The sequence below is a fragment of the Schistocerca gregaria genome, chromosome 4 (assembly GCF_023897955.1).
Source record: "Schistocerca gregaria isolate iqSchGreg1 chromosome 4, iqSchGreg1.2, whole genome shotgun sequence".
In the NCBI taxonomy this organism is placed as follows: Eukaryota; Metazoa; Arthropoda; class Insecta; order Orthoptera; family Acrididae; genus Schistocerca; species Schistocerca gregaria.
This window is the reverse complement of record NC_064923.1, coordinates 400,429,375-400,451,841: the sequence shown is the minus strand read 5'-3', so window position 1 is coordinate 400,451,841 and position 22,467 is coordinate 400,429,375. Positions and strand designations below refer to the sequence as shown.

General features: G+C 37.2%; 1 protein-coding gene across 4 annotated transcripts in view; it reads left to right on the top strand.

Moving 5' to 3' along the window:
- Positions 1 to 22,263, top strand: part of LOC126268040 (mediator of RNA polymerase II transcription subunit 15) — a 129,625-nt gene extending 107,362 nt beyond the window's left edge. For all 4 annotated transcript variants that reach the window (XM_049973465.1, XM_049973468.1, XM_049973466.1 and 1 more), the window contains 4 exons: positions 4,022 to 4,143; positions 15,516 to 15,685; positions 18,962 to 19,064; positions 21,558 to 22,263. In XM_049973465.1, the coding sequence (XP_049829422.1) occupies positions 4,022 to 4,143; positions 15,516 to 15,685; positions 18,962 to 19,064; positions 21,558 to 21,905 (743 nt within the window). In that variant the 3' untranslated portion in view covers positions 21,906 to 22,263. The remainder of the gene's footprint in view (positions 1 to 4,021; positions 4,144 to 15,515; positions 15,686 to 18,961; positions 19,065 to 21,557) is intronic.
- The last annotated feature ends 204 nt before the right edge of the window (positions 22,264 to 22,467 follow it).

The window sequence follows — 22,467 nt, the reverse complement described above, 5'->3', positions numbered from 1 at the left end:
GTGGGAACCTCCCAAAAATTGATATGTTAATGCTCTACCCATTTAGAGTGATGGCATCTATAGATTTCCAGAAAGTATTTGACATGGTACCCCTTTACAGGTTGTTAAAAAAGTACAAGCATATAGAATAGATTCACAGATATTTGAGTATCTCAAAGATTTCACAGAACCGAGTATGTTGTCCTTGTCAGAAAATGTTCATCAGAGACAAGAATACCATCAGGAATGCACCAGGGAAGTATGATAGGAGCACTATTTTCTCTGTATACATAAATGATTTGGTGGACAGTGTGGGCAGAAATCTGCTGCTGTTTGCTGATGATGCTGTGTTGTATGGTAAGGTGTCGATGTTGAGTGACTGTAGGAGGATACAAGAAGACTTAGAAAAAAATTTGTAGTTGGTGTGGTGAGTGGCAGCTTGCTCGAAATGTAGAAAAACGTAAGTTAGCATGGATGAGTAGGAAAAACAAACCTGTAATGTTCGGATACAGCTTTAGTTGTGTCCTGCTTCATATATTCACATAATTTAAATATCTGGGCACAATATTGTAAAGTGATACGAAATTGAACAAGCATGTGAGGATTGGGATAGGAAAGATTAGTGGTCAGCTTTGGTTTATTGGGAGAATTCGAAGAAAATGTGGTTCATCTGTAAAGGAGACTGCATATAGGACACTAGTACGACCTATTCTTGAGTTCTGCTTGAGTGTTTGGGGCCCACATCAGGTTGGATTAAAGGAAGACATCAAAGCAATTAAGAGGCGGGCTACTAGATTTGTTAGTTACTGGTGAGTTTGAAGACATGAGAAATTAAGGCACATGCAGAGGCATATAGACAGTCACTTTTCCGTCATTTTATTAGTGAGTGGAACAGGAAAAGAAATGACTAGCAGTGGTATGGGTTACCCTCTGCCAGCCCCCATAAAGTGGATTGCAGAGTATCAATGTAGATGTAGAAGGATGGGCCTTCTTTTCGTTGCTAAACCCAACATTGTTCAACTCGCTAAAAAAGTGGGCCCATATCTTACATGTAGATTGCCAACTATCAGATTCATGTGAAATAAACTGTCAGAAACTAAGAAGAGTTTGGCCTATAAAATGAACCATCGTTCATTGCCACTGCATTCATGAACTATGATCCAAAGCAGAGGAAAATTTCCTTGTGTTCATGAACATTAGTACAGGTAACACAATGTGGGTCAAGTCTGTGGCGCAATCAGTAATACATCTTACTAAGGATTAGAAGATTCCATATTCAAATACTGATGACATCATAAATTTGTAAAAGTTTCAAGGTCATAGAATTTAAAAGTGTTACACGAAATATGGTAATAGCATTAGAAAAAATTCGTATGGGAGGGGGGTGTTAGTGAGTGTAAACAAACGACAGTGTGTGAAGGAGACTTGCTTCATCTTTATGTAAGACGATGAAGCTTTAAACAGTAAGAAGCCAATCAGACAGTAAGAAGATATAAAGGAGGATTGTTTCCAACAAAATAAAAAGTATGAGATCACCTTAACCAGAAATCTTCATGAAGGTTACACATGTGAATAGTGATTGTAAATGTGAGCACGTGTAAATGGAAGCAGGGAAAATTCAACAATACTATTTTTCTAACCAGTGTTGTGAAATTATACAAATGTGATTTGGTTTTCAAAAGAGGGCCATTGAGTCGTTAACAGATAACTTATAATTTTTGTTTAAACCGGATTTGAACCAATGACCAATAGATAGCTGTTTATAACTGTCACAGTCCACTGCTCTACCAACTGAACTACCGAATTGTGCATGTAATGTTGAATACAATGACAGTCACTTTTCCCAATTTTCTCTGCAATTTTAAGTTCATTGAATGACACCATATGTGCTTTTAACAGTGGGAAAGCATAGCTTGGAGATTAATTAATGTGAACTTCAGAGTGCAAGACAATCTTTGGTTAGGGAATTTGTGCATCGACATGGTATCATTTTGCAGGTATATTGCAGCCACATCTTCTCTTTCTTTGGAACACTCAAAACAATACTTCAGGAGTTTTTGTATATGTATTTGTACAGTGTGGTTAGACACCTTTGTAAACCATTTCCTGAAATGTAAATTCTGAAACAAGCTATCACTGTGACTGAGCTTTATGGCTGTAGGAACAGCAAGCAGCCAGTGATTTCACAGGCATCACACAACTCAAATGGAGCATTTTAAAGGGCATTAAAATGATTCGAAATTTGTTTCAGTTTCTTTTTATTAAATAACACTGAAATTCAAGAGGAAAAAAAGCATGTTAGAAGCATAAAATGAGATAATTAATGAAATAAGATGATTTCCAGAAAACAGTCGAGTGCTTATAGATAACGTTTTTGATGTACTGTCGTCGTCGTTGGAACTGTCTGAGTAACAATTACCTTTGAATGTGGAAATGAGTCTCATTGCTACTCCATATCACAGCATGGTGAAAAGTAAGAATTACAAGTAATTATTCATGAAATAAGTTTACAATGAACGAAATCATCTTGGGCAACATTTGGATAATTATTTTTGTACAGATGAAATTACAACTAATCTTTTAGAATACACTGTAGCAGGTGACAAGGCAACACCTGAGGTAGAATGTGCTACCTTGTTTAATGCAAAATACCCTGAATTTCAATCTCTTTCCAACGTTCCATGTATTTTGGATGCGAGTAATTAATTTCTCTAGATAATTATGTTACCACCAGAGACTCTTTTATTAAGTGGAAAACTTGACTGTTGACAAAAAAGGTGTTACAGGATAACACAAGAATCATTATTTCAGAAAAAATAGCTCATTTGCTTAAGCAGGATTTCCGTATTCCATGGTACCGTGTGTAATAATCTCCTCCTCTAAAGTACTCCAAGGTACTGGAGAGTACTGCCCATTTAGAAAACGTGCATTCTGTGCCACCCTATATTAAGAATCTTCATGAAGTCTATTGCAAAATGCAGTAAACATTCATTACTTTGGCAGCTCTGAATTTTGCATGTGGATTGGCACTTACACATTGCTGTTACTTATAGATGTGGTTCACTACATGGTATATACAAGATTGTTGTGTAAATTTTTAAAAACAAGGCAGTTTTATATATAAACACACACACACACACACACACACACACACAGCATGTTGTGTTTCCTTGACATACTGCACCATACTGGTACCATAGTGAGCCAAAAATTACATATTTCAGGTGCTATCATGGAAACAAATTTTCAGTCAGTTCATTATGTGAAAACTATTTCTTTACGAAGCAAAATCCCATTCAGTCTTCATCTTTATGAATTATTTGGATAGGATGCTATAGACAAAAACTCTTCTATGATGCTGTTTACCTAATATGCACACTGCAATAGTAGTTTTTAAAAAATAATCTCTTTTGAAACACTGCAGCAATTATTTGGAATTCTATAGAATGATGAACTGTGCCACAATTGTAACTCCTGCTCCCAAAAGACCTATTTTCTTTTGTCCTAAACTATTTTTCTCATTAAAATATTGAGAGAATAAAGAAATACATCTCGCATGATTTCAGTAATAAAATTATATCGTCTTTGTATTAACTGCAATTGAAAATAATTTGTGGAAATAATCCATAAAACAGACTTTGCAGTTATTTATGAGTTATTATGTTGCAATTTTCAGTAAATAAGTTGAATGTGTGTGGAATAAAATAAAATAAACAAATAATAAAAAATAATATGAAAATAAAAAGCAAGGTAAAGCAGAAGGAAATATAAATACAAAAGTTTTTGAATCGATCAGATGCACGTGTTCGGAAAAGTAAAGGTACTCACATTGTGTGGTTGTTCAGAATTGTAACGAATGTTCTTTTTTTTGAAAGTTTCACAAATTGCACTACCTCTTATGCAAACTTGCTTTCATTTTATATCATCCGTATACAGCTGTGGTATTTGTTTTTGCAAGTAAATAATAACAAAAAATTATTTTTAGCCATAGTCTCTCATTTTCATAGAAAAATTTTATAATATCTGTTTCTGTTTGTTGTAGACGTTGAAAAGTTGAGCAAAATGAAGAAGCTCCTTGAAATTTTGTCAAATCCTAACAAGAGAATGCCATTAGAAACACTACTGAAGTGTGAAGTTGTTTTAGAGAAGCTTGATTTTAAGAGGGTAAGAAGTAATATATATTCTGGAAAAATATTGTTTGTATTTACTGTAGAGGGACAAAAGTGTGAAAGTATGACGAATTACAATTTATGTGATAACTCTCTGATTTAGTTAGGTAACACAGTTTACATTTCTCACATCTAAAGCTAGAGAATATATTTCAAGCTCAACAGTAACACTAGAAAAACTAGAAAAGAGTAGAATAAATTACTCATGTTTCCAGGGTGGAAGATGCAAAATATGCTGATTAGAAATGAAGTGTAATATTGAAAGTTGCAAATGCTATGGAATTTGTGTTGGTGGACAAGGATTTTGAGCTGTTCAGTGAATTATTCCTAATTTTATTTTTTGTAAATAAAATAGAAAGAAACTTCCACATGGGAAAAATATATTAAAAACAAAGATTCCAAGACTTACCAAGCGGGAAAGTGCCGGCAGACAGGCACATGAACAAAACACACAAACACACACACAGAATTACTAGCTTTCGCAACCGATGGTTGCTTCTTCAGGAAGGAGAGGGAAAGACGAAAGGATGTGGGTTTTAAGGGAGAGGGTAAGGAGTCATTCCAATCCCGGGAGCGGAAAGACTTCCCTTAGGGGAAAAAAAGGACAGGTGTACACGCACGCGCGCGCGCACACACACACACACACACACACACACACACACACACACACACACACACACAGACACAAGCAGACATGTTTAAAGGCCTTTAAATATGTCTGCTTGTGTCTGTGTATGTGCGGATGTGTGTGTGTGTGTGTGTGTGTGTGTGTGTGTGTGTGTGTGTGTAAGTGTGTGTGCGCGTGCGTGCGCGAGTGTACACCTGTCCGTTTTTTCCCCTAAGGGAAGTCTTTCCGCTCCCGGGATTGGAATGACTCCTTACCCTCTCCCTTAAAACCCACATCCTTTCGTCTTTCCCTCTCCTTCCTGAAGAAGCAACCATCAGTTGCGAAAGCTAGTAATTCTGTGTGTGTGTTTGTGTGTTTTGGTCATGTGCCTGTCTGCCGGCGCTTCCCGCTTGGTAAGTCTTGGAATCTTTGTTTTTAATATAATTTTATTTTTTGATTCTTATGTTAAGATATTTATTATTTGTTCACATGTTTGTATCCTGTGGTAAATTACAGAGTATCCCAGCATCCTGGAAAACTTTGGGAAACTTTTTATTCTGGAAAACTTTGGAAATTTTTGCATTTCCCGTGCCAGCCCTCAGAAAGCCACAGCACTGGGTTTGATTTTGGGCAGAATCATTTGTTTACCTTCTGCTTGGCTCAGTGCAGCATTGTGTTCAATATTCAGCCACAGCTAACAAGGATGGAATCCCCAACGATGGAATTGTATTTTTGAAACCAAATATATTGTGATGTAGATTAAGATCCCAGGTATCACCCAGCAGCAGTTCACTCTGGTGGTCCCTTGTTGGAGAGTAATTGACTAAAAAACTTCCGGAATTTTACGTGATGCTCAGCAGGGTTAAAAAAGTTGTATTAAATAGACTGGTTGTGCAGTGTAATGGGTAGGGTAAGAGATTCTGATGGAGGAGGTTGTGGGTTTGAATCTCGTCAGGTGTGCTAATTTATTTTTTATTTTTTAAATCTTTATCGAGATGACTTTGGTCATTATTTTTATCCAATTAATTGGTTTAAATGTAATTTTTTATATTTATCCTTTGTCACATTTTAATCACCATATGAACTTTTTCATTCGTTTCATTTTATCTTTATATCATTCTTTTTCCAGTTGGACTTTTTGTGAGTGTGAATTTATATTTATATACTATAATATTGAATCAATTGAAAATTCTGATTTGTTGGTTAAAAACAAAAGACAAAAGAATATATTTTAGTTGACTGTGCAATGGTGTGAGAAATGTGTTTTTTGTTACAGGATGGGCAATTTTTCTATGTGATAATCTTCATAGAAACATCTAAAACGTAGCCTAAATTTTTATTGAACTGAACAAAAAACTGCAGATAAAGATTTAAATGAAAGAAGGGTAAAAGTAAAACAAAATTCAAGCAAAATGAGAAATTAGATATAATGAATGCAATAACCTGGATGAAAAAAAAATAGGACGATAAAAACAAAAGAAATTATACTGAAATTAATACAAAAAGTTAATTAAAAATGCGTAAAGGTTTCAACTCAAAAAAGAATGATAGGAAGAAAAATGAGAGCAAATGAAGAAGTTGATATTATGATTGAAATCATGCGACAGAGGAATAGAAGTAAGAAAAAACTACATTTAAATCAGTTAATTGAATAAAGATGATCAAAGTCATTTTGATAAAGATGTAAAAATAAAAATTAAAAATTAACTCGTGCGACAAGATTCAAATCCATAACCTCCTACATGTAAAGCCCTTACCCCAACTGGGTTACACTGTGCAACCAGTCAATGTAATACAACTTTTTTAACACTATTGAACATCACGCAAAATTCTGAATATTTTTGTCAGTTATTTGAAAATGAGGGCCTACCAGTGTTTGATGCCTAGGATTTTAACCTACATAAGTGTATAGATGGTTTCAAAAATTTGATCCCGCCACTAGGGACCTCTCCTTGTAAGAGCTGTGCCAGAGCTCATCACTAGTGTTTCGGCATCCCCCATCCCCTCTGCCCACACATTCCAATGCAGCAGGTAGCCAGCCCACTCTGGCTGTAACTGGCCAAACTGAGTGTGCCGAATGAAACTGAGCAAATGTTTGTTGTGGACATGGAACTGCTTGTACATCTGTCACTGCGCCTTGGCCACACTTCCCTGGTTTATTGTTGTGCTGCTGTTTTGTCAGTTTGTGAGGCAGTGTGACCAGCAAGTTGTGTGAAGTGTATTTGATCTGGTCTACACTTACACCTGTTCAAATGTAAATATTGCTTTGTTTACCGGACAATGTGATGACAGATATGTCCTTTTACTGTGGACTCCTTGAATCCATTTATTTTGAACCAGGATAAGCCACGATAGGTTTGCCTACAGTACACTTTTGAGATGTATACTAAAATATTACTATCATAGTTTGTAAAGAGTTGTTAAGCTGATTGCTGTAAATACTTTAAGTAACAGTAAAGGAGACCATGCACTGAAAAGCAGAAATGCTGAGTTGTCAACAAAAAAAAAAAAAAAAAAAAAAAAAAAAAAAAAAAAAAAAAAAAAAAAAAAAAAAAAAAAAAAAAAGCCACCTTGCTGGCTTTCAGAATAAATCCTTTCTCAAAGTAGTACAATAAAAAACACACGCGCGAACGCCTGCCTCTGCCCTTATGTCGTGCCGGCTGGATACAAAATGCCAGGGTTGCAGTTCAACACAATAGATGGACTGGGGTTGGGTTGGGTAGAGTAGAGGTAGAGAGAGGTGATAGGTGAGGTGAGAATAGGTATTGGGGGTGGGTAGCTAATGGCTCAGAAGCAAACAGCCAGTTTGCTGGTGAATGCAGGAGTTAGGGGTGGCAGGTGCACAAGCTAGGCATGTGGGTGTCAGATCTGGTGGGCTGTGGTCCACAATGAAGGTGGTGTAGAGACATGAATTATTTGGGGATGATAGGATAGAGGAAGGGTAAACTGTAAAGTGGAGTTTGTGGTGACAGAGGGTTAATGGAGATGATGCCTGGAAGGTCTGCATAGTTCAGGAAAGATGGTGGTGTAGGGAAGGATTCAGATGGTTCGGGTTGTGATGCAGTTATTGAAATAGGGCAGATGGTTTTCAGCTGCGTGTTGTTCCATCAGACGGTCATCTTTGTTCTTGGCCACAGTTTGGCGGTGGCTATTCATTCTGATAGACACCTTGTTGGCTGTCATATTTACATAAAAAGCTGTTCAGTGATTGCAGCAGAGTTGGTGTATGATGGGGTTGCTTTTACAGGTGGCCCTGCCGCTGGTGGGGTAGGATAAGCCTGTGACAGGCCTGGAGTAGGAGGTGCTGGGTGGATGGACTGGACAGTTATTGCACCCTGGTCTTCCATAGGGATATGATCTCTCTGGCAAGGAAGTGGGTATGGTCTGGATATAGACAAGGATGTTGCATGGGTTGGATGGGTGATGGAAATTGCTTTAGGAAGCATGGAAAGGATCTTGGGTTAGATGATAGATAATCAAACCTTGGCGAAGTGGTTAAACTCCAAGCTGACAAGCTGATATTGGACGATGGGTGGGAGGGGGGGGGGGGGGGGTGTTCCTTTGTGGCTGATTCTTGGGGTGATTGGTTGGTTAGAGATGTGTAAGGATACAGCATGGTAAATCTGTTTATGGACTAAATCTAAATTTGGGAGACAGTGCTTGTATGTGTAGACTCTCATGAGATCTTCAGCGTACTGGACAAGGGAGTTCTGAGTTTAATAAGGATAGAGATGTGGATGAATTCATTAGAGAGGAGGAGGTCAATGTCCAGGAAATTGGTACATTCCACCCCACAGTTTCTCCTTCCTCTGTCCTATCCCCACCTCGCCCTATTCCACGTGTCGAACAGCAATCTTGACACTCCACATTTAGCCAACACTGTTAGGGTCACAGGTGTGTGTGTGTGTGTGTGTGTGTGTGTGTGTGTGTGTGTGTGTGTGTGTGTGTGTGTGTGTGTGTCTTGTGTAGTTCAATTTGTACCAAAATTCAGCAAGTTTTTCTTTCTGTTTCGTGTGTGCCTGTTGACAACTCAACACTTCTGCTTTATCTATGAGTGGTCTCCTTTATCCTTGAAGTATGTACATTCAGCCAGAACTGAGTATGTTTTGGGCGAATAAGATTTATTATACAGCTTCAGTGGTAGGCATAAAATAATGTCAATGATATACTAATAAGCATGTCTTGGGCTTCCGGCATCCTGTGATTGGTTGTGTTAATGTTGAGTTTACACCTGCAATGGAAGCAGTGCAACACAGGTGGCCAGATGGAGAGTGGGGATTGTAGGCAGTACAGGCAGCTCCATGTGTTGTTTCTCTCTTTGCTCACCGACATTTCCGATGCTGCTGTGGCTCATATTCACTGTAAACTACTTTCACTTACATGCACACAAGAAAGATGTTGCCTTCCTTTGCACCTAGTCTATGAGGGACTTAAATGTGGGGTTGGGTGGAGGTTGCTCACAGGAAAGAAAGTAGTTTGGGTTACGAAATGTTTTAGTGGCTTTCTGTCTTCATGATCTCTTAGATACATTTTGCTATATTGTTTAGTTGTGATCCTATATAAATAATGCGTATATTAGCTTCGACTTCACTCAAAGAACTGAAATTATACATTCAGCGTTCGCTGGACTGAGGATCCAGAATTTTTGTGGTTCACAGAACACACACCTGAGAAATACTGTTTTGAATACAAGCTGTGTAACACAAGCTTCTCCCTCAGTAGTATGGGCAAGCAGGCCTTGTCCAGTCATACAAGGGGAAAGAAGCATACTTGGCTCGAGGCTGCTAGGAAGATGACATTGCTTTTATCCATGCTAACTGCCACAAAAAGCCATTGCTCCAATCCTCCTGAATCATATGTAGCTTTTTGCAATGCTGCCTGCCAGTGCTGGATGCACTTAACCAATTGTCTACTCTGATGATAAAACGGGTAAAACCGATGTGGGGAAATAAAATTACCAATTTTAATGAAGAAAAGTATGTTTATAATAAGTTTGTGCATTTTTGTTGTGTTTAATCCCATCAATCAGGCCACACCTCAAGGCAGTCACTTTGAGCATCAGGCTCCTAATGCAGGAACTTCTGAGGGACAGTCAACGATGCTAGTTGATGTACTGAGGGATGCCATGATGAAGGCAGAGATTTGTTTGCGCCTGCTGTTGTGAGACACCAGTTTTCTCAAGACACTTCCAGCCTTGTCAGTGTTCTACTGGATGTGTTTCCAGACAGTGTCATAACCAGCAAAGTTCAACTTCAAGGGTCAGGAATAAATTACAGCATTGTGTTTGTACTGGGGCCATTTTTTGCGCAACAACTGCAGGTTGTGTTTGATGATGTTTTGAATAAGGTTTGCCAAAACAGCAGATGGATCTGTTTACATTTCTGTGATACTTTGTGAAGCTAAGTTTTGAGTAGGTATTTCACTTCAAATTGTTTTGGGAACTAGTGTAGCAAAATGTTTAGTTGACGAATTTGTGGCTGTTAGTCACCATCTGAGGTAAATCTGGAAAGTTAAATTGTTTGGTGTGCATGGATGGCTGTAATGCTATTAAGGCATTCTTAAGAGAACCGAAAAGCAAGCAAAAAGGTTGAGGGTAATCCAGAGGATCCTGTGCGTTTGGACTCGGGACATGTGGCCAACGTATAGTGCGTTAAGCCATTAAGACAGTGTATTAACATTAGTTGAAACCCTGTTCATTTTCTGAGAGGTTTTTGCTTGCCAATTTGATTTCACCACTATTGCAGGCACCTTTGTTTTTCCACAGGAAAGTTTTATGCTGTCAGGTTAGGTTGGTTCAAAATAAAATGGTTTTAGTCTGGGCTTGAAAAATATTAGTGAGTGTTGAAACATACGTGAAGGGTAAACTGAACAAGAGGTCACTATTGGAATTCCTGTGAATCATAGCTATCAATTATTGTGCAAGTCTTTGAGGGACAAGATGTTGAAAGCTCAGCTTGTCTTTTAGATTATTGCTGCTCAGGTTGAGCCGTTTGGGACTACATTTCAGTCAGTTTCCCCTCTTAGTTCCTTTCTTTAATAGCTCCCTCCAGTCTGCTGTGAGAGAATTAACAATAAAATTCATCAGACCAGGCTATATTCAAAATAGATCTGAGTGGTCCTAGAAAGTGTATGTTGTGTAGGAAATCAAAAATGGCCAGGGTCAGTGTGATTTATAAAAGATATCTTGGCATTCAGGATGGAGTGCCTTCCATTTATGAAGTCTGTGTTATCCAAAATTTTGGATAAATTACCTCTGGCATATTCCTTTATGAAAGGGCATCACATATGTAGTCCCAGTAGTGCCAGTTACTGTTGATCTTGCAATTGGATGGTTAGACAGAGCAGGGACACCATCTTACGTTTAAAATTGCATTGGTTTTCATGAGGCTGATGCCATCACCTATGATCTTCTAGAGATCAGTTCAGTAAAGGAAATAGCCAAAGAATTTCATGAGGATCATGATTCTGTTGTTTGACTGTGGATCATTGGGAATAGGAGTGGATGTGAAAATTTGAAGAGATTTATCAAGCTCGCTTACATTCTCTTCCATGGCAATGCCAGCCTTGAAAGAGATTTTTCTGGCAGCTCCCCGATTCTGGTTGAAAATCTTGACTGAAGCCTCTGGCAAAAAGTAAACAATGGAAAATCCTGGATGAAATGTAACAATATTATGAAAAGGATAATTGCCACTCACCATATGATGAAGATGCTGAGTTGCAGATAGGTAGAGGAAAAAACAACTCACAAATAAAGCTTTCGCCCCTTAAGACGTTCGTCAAAAATAGACGATACACACACTCACTCACTCACTCACTCACTCACTCTCATGCAAACACAGCTCACACAAATGATTGTAGTCTCAGGCATCTGCAGCCACACTCAGTTGCCTAAGATTGCAGTCGAGTGTGTGAGTTTCATTTGTGTGTGTGTGTGTGTGTGTGTGTGTGTGTGTGTGCGTGTGTGTGTGTGTGTGTGTGTGTGTGTGTGTGTCTGTGTCTTGCCTGTTTCTGACGAAGGCCTTACAGGCCAAAAGCATTATTTGTGACAGTCTTTTTGTTGTACCTATCTGTGACTCAGCATCTCTGCTATATGGCGAGTGGAAACTTTCCTTTACATAATATTGTGACTGAAGCCTCTGTCATATCCCTTTGTACCATTTCTGGTGTGATCAGAGTCACTGAGGGTGTTGGATTGGTTCCCATCACAAAACAGTTAAGCCTAGTATTGTAGACCTCTGAAATTGTCATGTGAAGTGCGTACCAGAGTAACAGTGATCGTCAGTTATTTATTGGAGAAATCGCCTGAAAATAGAATATTTTATTATGAATTTGGACTCTCATGTACTAAACTCATTTTGTTTCATGTCTCTCGTGTACTTTTAAATCAGTATTAGTGTTAATGCATCCAAACTTTGAGACTAAATAAAACTGTCTTGGATACTTTTCAGTGAAGATACTTCAAAATGATCTAAATCTAAAGACTTTACTCGATGTTTAATTAGATGAGATAGTATTCATTTAATGAAGTACATGTATTACACAAATATTTTGAGGTGTTCTCAGTTATTGATAAATTCACAGGATGTATATGCCTCGGGACAACTGGGAAATCCGGGAAAAACATAGGAACTTTTTGTCCTGGAGAAAACTGGGAAAAACCCAGGAATTATGTGGAATTTCAGGAGGTTTTCACGGTTTCAATTTTCAGTTCTTTTGTTTTTTATTTTTATTTATTTATTTTTTTGACTGGTAAGAACTGATACTCTAACAAAGAATATTACTGTATCCGACTACTGCAGAATAATACTGCAGCAATAAAACATAAATGAGAGAAAAATACAAAAATAAAACTTTAATTGCAAAATAAATGTATCATTTACAACAACAGAACACCGTGCACCCACAAGCCTCTGTCAACAGCAAACTGTGTTGAAGGTCTTAGGACAAAGACTATGCAGCAGTACTTCTTAACAATAGACTGCTTCCGATGAGTGTGACGTCACAACTGTTAACATTAGGTTCGTTTGTGCAGTTGCCAGCTTGCACATGCGCATGCGCAGTTCAGTTGCATATGATGAGTACCTTCTCCTGCTTCTCTGGCTACTTGAAGCCACATGCTAGCCTGAAAAATGTTTCCTGCTGCACCCAAGCTGCCAGATTCGCGCATGCTCAGAGCATTCTGAGCTGTAGTAGGAGGGGGTGGTCTCCACATGACCCTTGTTTACGTTTCATGATTTTGCTATGCTCCCATGTCAAATGAAAACAAAATGGATTTCTGTGGCCAGGAGCTATCGAATGAATTAAAATACATTCACATAATTACGGGAGGCTGAAATATATTATTAGTTTCAGTTTTCTGATTTTATTTCATTTCCATGTTTTTGGCAGTCAAGCAATTGTCACATGGCAGAGCAGTGAAGTTATTTTTGCTGATTTGCTAAGGAAGTTTGGCTTTTATTAATCTTTTCTGCTAAGGCAGTCCATTTATTTGAAACAAAGCATTTCATTCCCCTACTGTTCGCTAAATTACAAGTGCACATTTTCAACTTCTAGCTCATATGCCATTTTGCCATAATTAAAACCAAACATGAGATAGTAGAGTACTGGTACTCCAAGAAAATTTACGGTGTACTTCAAACTGAATTATACAATTTTGTATGGTTTACGTACTTCCGATGCTCTTGGAGTATCCTCTGATGTCCTGTTTCTTTTATAACATAATGTAAGACACCTTAATGCCTTATATGTATGACCATATGGGCTTCCTACGTTATTGTAGCTGCGCAAGTGCCATAACGCCTGTTTTCTGGTGCTCTCTGCCAACTGCTGAAATGAACCTATTTCCATTAGTTCTCGGGTTGTTTGAAAAGTGTTAAAAATGTAATTTTCCTTTTATGTTAAGTGTGAGACTGTGCGATTAATTTCTTAAACCACACAGTGTTTGACTCTCGTTCACAACTTAACATTTTGAGGTCTGACCACTTAGAAGAATTTCGAGCCCAGAAGACAAGACATGCATTTCATTATTTTAAATTTTAGTGGCACATTTTTGTGATGCACCTTACAGTGTAACATACACAGAAAAGATCAATATTACATGTGAAAGATTAATTTCTCTTGTAGCTTATTTTATAAGTGAAAGCTTAGTTTTTCTTGTAGGTGCACTGTGTATATTAATTTAAACCATTAACTTTTCCTATTTGTATGTTCGCATTACTTAAAAGTGATGTTGTTATTGGCTGACTACATCACACGTCCTATGCTCTCAATGTCTGCTGTCTTTGGCTGGTGAGATCACTTGACATGAGGTATGATTGGCTTACAAAAGGGCATCGCAAATTCAGTTTCAATTCTTTGAGAACTAAAGTGCTGTTTTTGGTGGAATTCGAATTTATACTTTTGTAATTTAGTAAGAAAATGTCAGTTGAAAGTTCTACTCCGATGATGTATAAAATGTTAACCATTCAAAGTATTGGTAAGTTTTCAGTTCCGTGGGAAAATATATTGTATCTTCACATGGGAAAAAGTGTGTTTTTTATCCGGGAAATCTAGAAAAATCCAGGATTTTTTTTTCCTGGTCCATGTATACACCCTGATTCATTCATTATTACCACACTGTTGGAATAAAGACTACAATGTTATCAGCAATAGGCCAGCCCCTCCTCTTACATACAGCAATGATCATGTGTACTGTTGACAACAGTAATTTCTTATTGCTGTCTGAAGATTCGGCAGACTACTCAGTTTCACCATTGTCCATATCTGCTGCTGGAGCATCAGCCTCAGAATTACTTTCATTATGAAAATCGTCTGGGTCATTTTCACGGTTGAGATCCACTAACTATGCTCCTCGTATAGCTTGTTCCATTAGTAAAACATCATTCCCCACAAACCATGTCCACATAAATGAACTTCATACTAAGTGACAGAATAGTTGCACAGCGTGTCAACACAATGACCCTTAAAAATATTTCTGTCAAATTAATTAAACAAAAATGCCTCACAACTATGAATGACTGTCCTCTACTAAATCTGACTCAATGCTGAATTTATATTGGTGACAGCAGGCTGGGTACGTGCCGTGGTGCATGCACAGTAACAAACAGAAAGCTCCTGGTGTACACTTCTAGGGTTAATACACAACTTTTGACATACAGTGAAGCAGTGTTAGAGAAAAGGACAACTGAGAAGTGCTGAAGTTCTGTCACTAAAAATATACTTGCTTTTGACTTCATTATGTTCACATAAGTGTTGTGATCAAACTACTGTTACTTTACCTCTCATAATTGTTTTGTTAAAGTTTTAATTTTATTTTATTTCTGAATCTCTTTGTAAAAAGTGTTTTTTTTCCCCCTCTGTGTGGTCCCAACATCTGATTGTTCCTAATGAAAATGTTTTGTTGGTAATGTTTTTCTTCCTTTACAACCTAGTCTCATTTTAGGTTTGCTGTAATTTTTTTTGTTCATGGTACTTTTGACACTTTATTCATTGTCAAATGCTGGTATATTTATTTCGTGGTTTAAGTAAACCAAGTTCACTTTAACTGATTTTAAGTCAAGTATAGCCCCTTTCCCCCCTTTCCCGAATGTGTTCCTATACATTGATAAAATTTGTCATAAAATTGATCAAAATTGGGTAGGGCCTAAGTTATCACAATCTGAATAAATACAAAAATTGTTCTTTTTTTTGTATTATTTCATTCGGAATTTGAAAACATTATGGAATCAGGTGTACATTACTTAATGGAAGTTTTCTTACAGGGTGAGGGAATTCTTCCTCCTCCAACTCACATAAGCGCTTTGAAGGAACATAGCCTCTTCAATCCTTTGTTGGAGGCAGTTAGCAATACTTTACAGAGTTCTTTTGCAAATCACACTCTCCAGCGAACATTTGGCCCATGTTTAGAAGCATTGTATGGGCCCGAGATTAAGTAAGTGCTTACATCTGATATAATTTTTTGTTTCAGTTAAGTTTATTTTAAGTATAGTATCCATGGCTACTCAAGTAGCATCCTTTTGTTTGTGTCGGTGTGGATGGCTATCCATCTGCATGTCCATGCATTAGGGGGTTGGGGGGTTGGAGAGAGAGAGAGAGAGAGAGAGAGAGAGAGACACATCTGCATGTCCATGCATTAGGGGGTTGGGGGGTTAGAGAGAGAGAGAGAGAGAGAGAGAGAGAGAGAGAGAGAGAAGATGTGGGATGTATAGCTGCTATACTATATGTGGTCCTTCATGCACAGTACATTCTTAATAGATAGAGAGATAGATGATTAAGTAGTGTGTAAGCCTAGGGATCGATGACCTCAGCAGTTTGGTCCCATAGGAACTTACCAGAATGAATGAATGAAAGCTTTTGAGTGAAAAATCAGCAGAAAATTGGGCAATAAATGCTACCTTGCAAAAAAGGAAACCTTTTGGTTTGCATTATCAGGAAACACTTGTCGTGATATGTTACTGCATTATTATTTTTTTGATTTTTAACTAGGCCTTTGAGATTTGATAAGTTTCATGAGATCTTGACATTGTAATTCTGTCAGAGACAGCAAAGGACTTGGAAGAGCAGTTGAATAGAATGGGCAGTGTCTTGAAAGGAGGATATAAGATGAACATCAACAAAATCAAAAAGATAATGGAATGTAGTCGAATTAAGTCTGGTGATGCTGAGGGAATTAGTTTAGGAAATGAGACACTTAAAGTAGTAAAGGAGTTTTGCTATTTGTGGAGCAAAATAACTGATGATGGTCGAAGTAGAGAGGATATAAAATGTAGACTGGCAATGACAAGGAAAGCATTTCTGAAGAAGAGAAATCTGTTAACATCGAGTATAGATTTAAGTGTCAGGAAGTCATTTCTGAAAGTATTTGTATGGATTGTAGCCATGTATGTAAGTGAAACATGGACGTTGAATATTTTTGGAGAAGAAGAGAATAGAATCTTTCGAAATTTGGTGGTACAGGAGAATGCTGAAGATTAGATGGGTAGATCACATAACTAATGAGGAAGTGTTGAATAGGATTGGGGGAGAAGTTTGTGGTACAACTTGACTAGAAGAAGGGATTGGTTGGTAGGACATGTTATGAGGCATCAAGGGATCACCAATTTAGTATTGGAGGGCAGTGTGGAGGGTAAAAATCGTAGAGGGAGACCAAGAGACAAATACACTAAGTAGATTCAGAAGGATGTAGGTTGCAGTAGGTACTGGGAGATGAAGAAGCTTGCACAGGATAGAGTAGCATGGAGAGCTGCATCAAATCAGTCTCAGATCACAACAACAACATCATGAGTCTGTGGCAGTGGTCAAGCAGCTTATGATAGAAGTGGTCTTGTGTTGCTTTGGAAGGCAAATATGATGGTTTCTAGATAGCTGCACAGAAAATGACATTATAAAGAAAGAACACAGATGTACCAGCTGACTATAGGTGTTTATGACAAACAATCCCATGTTCTTTGTTGTTAAGTTCAGCTGCTTTTGTGCAGTCATTTGACTAGAGGCTCTGTACACAGCAGTCTGCTTTCTGATGAATAGGAAGTGTCTGAATAAGAAGGTATGAAGAAAGGAAATAAATATGTCATGGAAGGTATTAGGCTTGATGAGAGACTGATGTGTTCAGAAGGTGGCATAACAAAGACCTGCATAAAATGAGGACTACATTCTATATTAACATAAGATGAATGATCCAGAATAAAATGACCAGTAGAATTTTTTCCTGTGATCTGATAAATGTGAAGTTAGAAAGGTTCGTCAAGTAGTGGGGATCATGAATGAAGACAACCAGGATTGTGGCCTTTTCAAGAAAGAGTCTGAAATACACCAGTATTTACAAGAAAAGCCAAAGTTGAAAATTGGCAACATGTTGAAGAAAAAGAAACTTCACATGAAATAAATGCAAACATACATTTTAATACATGGGTGCAAGTTAAAGCTTGAGGAAAGACTGGGTTGAAATAAAGTGGCCAACAACTGGGCAAACTGAATCAAGAAGAAAGAGGAAGAGCATGAAAATATGAAAAACAGAGCTTCACACAAAGAAATATGTTTGAGTGTAGAATATACATTTAATACGAAAATCAGAAATGTCAGTTTAGTATAGCCCAGGTGATATCAGTATCAACTATGGTTACCTGGAGTGGGCCATAACACATTTATGTGTGATGCTGTTAAAGGTGATGCCAGTGAGACCTGTAGGAAGCGAACACCTCTTTTTTCCTGCAAATCTCCTATCCGCGCAGTAAGGATCTGGGGCAGAGGCCTACAGAGACCAGCAAAGCTTCAAATTAACTCTCCTATTGCTTTAGCATAAGGATACACATAACCATCAGGGACAATGTCTCTGAAGATCTGCACAGCCAGAGTTTCATGTGGACAGATAATAGAGGTCCATTTGTATACAGCTTCATACATAGGAGCACTGCCTGGACGAAAGGCATGCATTCTTTGGATGTTTGATGGAAAATTATTGGTGCTGGCTTCTAGCTAAACATGGCATCGCTACTAGTTATTGTTGTGTTAAACTGGAATTTGCTTGTTTGATGAATGCTGAGTGTAGATCTGTGGCTGGTCCCTGCACATACATGCATATGACCTTCATGAAATCTTCCCTGCACAGTGCTTAGAAATATGTCTTCTGAGGACCTCAGCATTTGTGGTCTGTAGCTGAAGTGAGTGTGTTGCCCTGTGTCTTTGAGTATGTAGAGTAACATGTTGTGCATAATTTGTTAGGATCACTGGAAGCTATGAGTGCTGTTACACCAATAGCTGTGTGTAAGCGATTGAATAAAGAACTGAACTGTTGACAGGTAAATTACTTTCAGAATATATGGGAGCAACTGTTATATTTTGTAACATATTTTGTAATTTCCTGTTAGTGTACAGAAAGCAGATAATTATTGAAAATATTTGTTAAATCATAGCGAACAGGACAAGAATTTAGTACATTCTCTATTACAGTATATTTTCTTGCTAAGTATGGTAATGATAAAAAGAAATGATTTTTTTCCATTTTTTATTAGCACATACCCATTAATTTGTACAACTTTGCATAAAGCACCATTGCTTCACAAATATTTTATGCTTCACTCATTTAAAGTAATATTTGTTGTACATATAGAAATGCAAAATATAAATTTGTTCATAATACGATCTTTTTCCTATGCAATTGTCTTAATTATTCTGCTAGTGAATGAAACAATGTGTGTAATTTCTGCAGGATGATGCCACCACCATTGAAGAAGAAGAAAGTGGAAGAGCAGCCAAATGATATACCAGATGTTCTGCAGGGCGAAATTGCTCGACTGGACCAACGATTTAAGGTTTATGTCTTTCTGAAAGATTTTTTTATTTGTAGTTAATGTAAATTTATTTTGTGAAATTTAAATAAGGATTATATTGTGAAAAGAAATGTTACTACTCACCATTTAACGGAGATGCTGAGTCACAGATAGACACAATAAAAAGACTGTCAAACAAGCTTTCGTCCAAAAAGTTCTTCATCAGAAAACACACACACACACACACACACACACACACACACACACACACACACACACACACCCCTCAGATGCAACTCACATGTGATTATCTGGCTGCCAAGACCACACTGAATCTTCTGAGAGTTTGGCCTTGGCAACCAGAGACTGTGGTCGTGTGTGTGTGTGTGTGTGTGTGTGTGTGTGTGTGTGTGTGTGTGTGTGTGTGTATGCATGCACAGATGAAAGCCTGTTCGGTCAAAAACTTCTTTTAACAGTCTTTTTGTTGTGCCTAACTCAGCATCTCCACTATATGGTGGATTTTCCATTGTTTGTTACATAAGGATTATGAGGATAAATAATAATTCATTGTTGATACAGAAGTTTAATATTGTGTCTGCTGGTAATTTGTATGACTGCCCCTAAAGTGAACCAACTATTAAGATGGAAATTGCATGTCACTTTTGACATTAACATTCCTTTTTTTAATGTCGTTTGACATGAAATGGAAAATGCTAACAACACAGTCACAGCAACAACTGAGATGTTTCATATTTTAAATTTTTTTAGTGTCTCATAACATTTACTATGTTTTTATAATGTTGATGTTCATAAGCTCGTGCCTGACCTTTTTGGAGATATTTACTGTAATTTACATATGGAGAGCCATCAGATTAGATATTTCGTCATGATTTTATAGTGTGTTGCAAAACAGTGGTAAGAAAGCCTGTAAAATATACCACACTTTACTTGGATGGGAGTCTTTATTGTTGAATGTGCAAAGCATATTTGCTTTGTGTTCATTTGTCATTTGTTTTGCATATACATCTGTGTTTACATAATTGCTCTACAATTCACACATAAGTATATTGCAATGAGTGCAAAAAATCATTTTCAGACTATTTATCTACTGTTCCACACTCAAATAACACTCAGGACAAATGAACATCCAAATCTTTTAGTGCGAGATCTAATTTTTCGTATTTTATCACGGTTATCATTTCTCCATATGTAGGTGGAAGTCAATAAAGTGTCTTGGCATTCAGAGGAGAAAACTAGCGATTGAAATTTCTGAAAACATCCCTCCACAATGAAAACTGCCTTATTTTAAAGATTGCTATCCTAAGTATGGCATCATTTCTGTAATGCTCTTTTCCCAGTTTCTTGAAAATACAAAACGAGCTCTACTCCTCTGAACTTCTTCGTCACCTCCATCAATTCTTCATCTCCTCCATCAATTCTTCATCTCCTCCATCAATTCTAACTGGTAAACATCTCATGCCACGGAGGAATGGTCCAGATGAGGATGAACAAATATAGTGTTGGCACTCTCATTAGTAGATTTAAACCTTGGAAAATCCAGAATTGAATAATGACAGTATTATGAAAAGGATAGATTGCTGCTCACCATGTAGCAGAGATGTTCAGTCATCTGCCGAGGTTGAGACTGACAGAACCTAAATTGAATGAAGACCTACAATAAGCAGTTCATCAGAGAAAAAGCTGTGGCATATGCATTTGGGAGTAGAGTGAAAGGAAACGTAATGCAGTGGAAACTTGAATATTTTTTTTTTTTAAGGAATTGTTTCCAAGTTTTATATTTCACTATCATCTATGGTCATATTGAAAAATTAAGTTACTTTTCATTACAGTTACTTAAGTTTTGCTAATTCTGAAGTTCATAACAAAATCGCAATAGGAAAAATCTGAGGTTAGATATCAATTTACTGTCCAAAACACCATCATATTACGCTATTACCTAACATAGTGTAACAATAAAAAATATAGTTTGATTGGCTTGTGTAGTTATTTACACCCAGGCAGCAATAATGTATGTATCTACAAGTCTTCACTTGCACATACAAGAGGGTAATTGGTAGTTTCACTGGTCCTCAGACATGTAGAGAAGATAACAGTATTGCATTTGAAGATGGAGATGTTTTTAATTTTTTAAAATATTTATTAGCAATTTTGTTTAACAGTATTTTCACTACCCACACTAGTTTTATGAGTAATTATTTGCATGATTGTCTCCCTGATTTTATTAATAGCAAATATTTCATAATTACTACCACCACTACTACTACTACTACTACTACTACTACTACTACTATCCTGCCTGTTAGTCTAAAAAATACGGCAAACATATTTTGGAAATTATGTGGTTTTTCTTCTAAAAATAAAATTAATATGTAGTTGAAAAGTGTGGTTTGTTATATAGCATTGGATTTGACAGATGAGAATAAACATGGTACAAAATATTTTTAATCTTAGTTATAGTTGTGCAAAATGTCACTGAAGAGAAATGAAAACAACTTGTTTTGAATCTGTTATCAGGTTAGCCTTGATCCAACACAGCAACCAGGTTCAAGAGCAGTGCAGTTGTTGTGTTGGCTAGATGACAAACATCTACCATGTGTGCCACCTGTATCACTATCAGTGCCTGAGGATTATCCCCAAACACCCCCTAGATGCCATATGGCCCCACATGAGTATGGCTCCACGGGGTTCCTGGCAGCAGTTCGAGAAGCTTTGGCATCACGCATCCTGAAACTGCCTGGACGATTTTCTGTGTCACAGTTACTTGATACATGGGAGATGAGTGTTCGTCAGGCATCCGCTCCAGCAACAGTTGCATCCCAGACACAAAGCACGTCTGCTGCTACTCTTCTTCTTGGCCTTTGAATGACATTTTCTGAACCACATAAGCTGTTAGGATTCGTTTTGCATTGGAAATTTTGTTGTATATAGTTTTCTGTGTGATATATCTATGTTTTACACTGTTCTGTGTCAGCTAAATGTCAGTGTATATTGTTTCATTTTATGCTTTCAAAATTGTTGTGAGCTTCAGATATGAGAGATCTACGATTAATTTAAACTAATTTGGAGGGAAGGTAAAGTTTATTCTATTGGAACAGCTGTTTTATTTAGAAAAAAAGGCTAACTAACTTTTGGAGGCATTGTGCTATAACTGTATTATTTTGTATATATGTAAATATTATCAATAAAGTTGAGAGTACATTACACTATATTGTAGAGATTCTTGATTTGTTTTCATTTCATCCTTTCTTCCATTAGTTCCTCTAATTTTCGTAATGCTTGTTAATGTTTCTGTTACTCAAATTCAGTTTGCCCAGTGAACAAGTATTTATTAGGTCTTCAAAAGTAAGACGTAGTTTTGTAATATTCACAAATAATTGATGATGTCAATCTCTACATAACTTTCTATATGTATTTGCTTTATTTT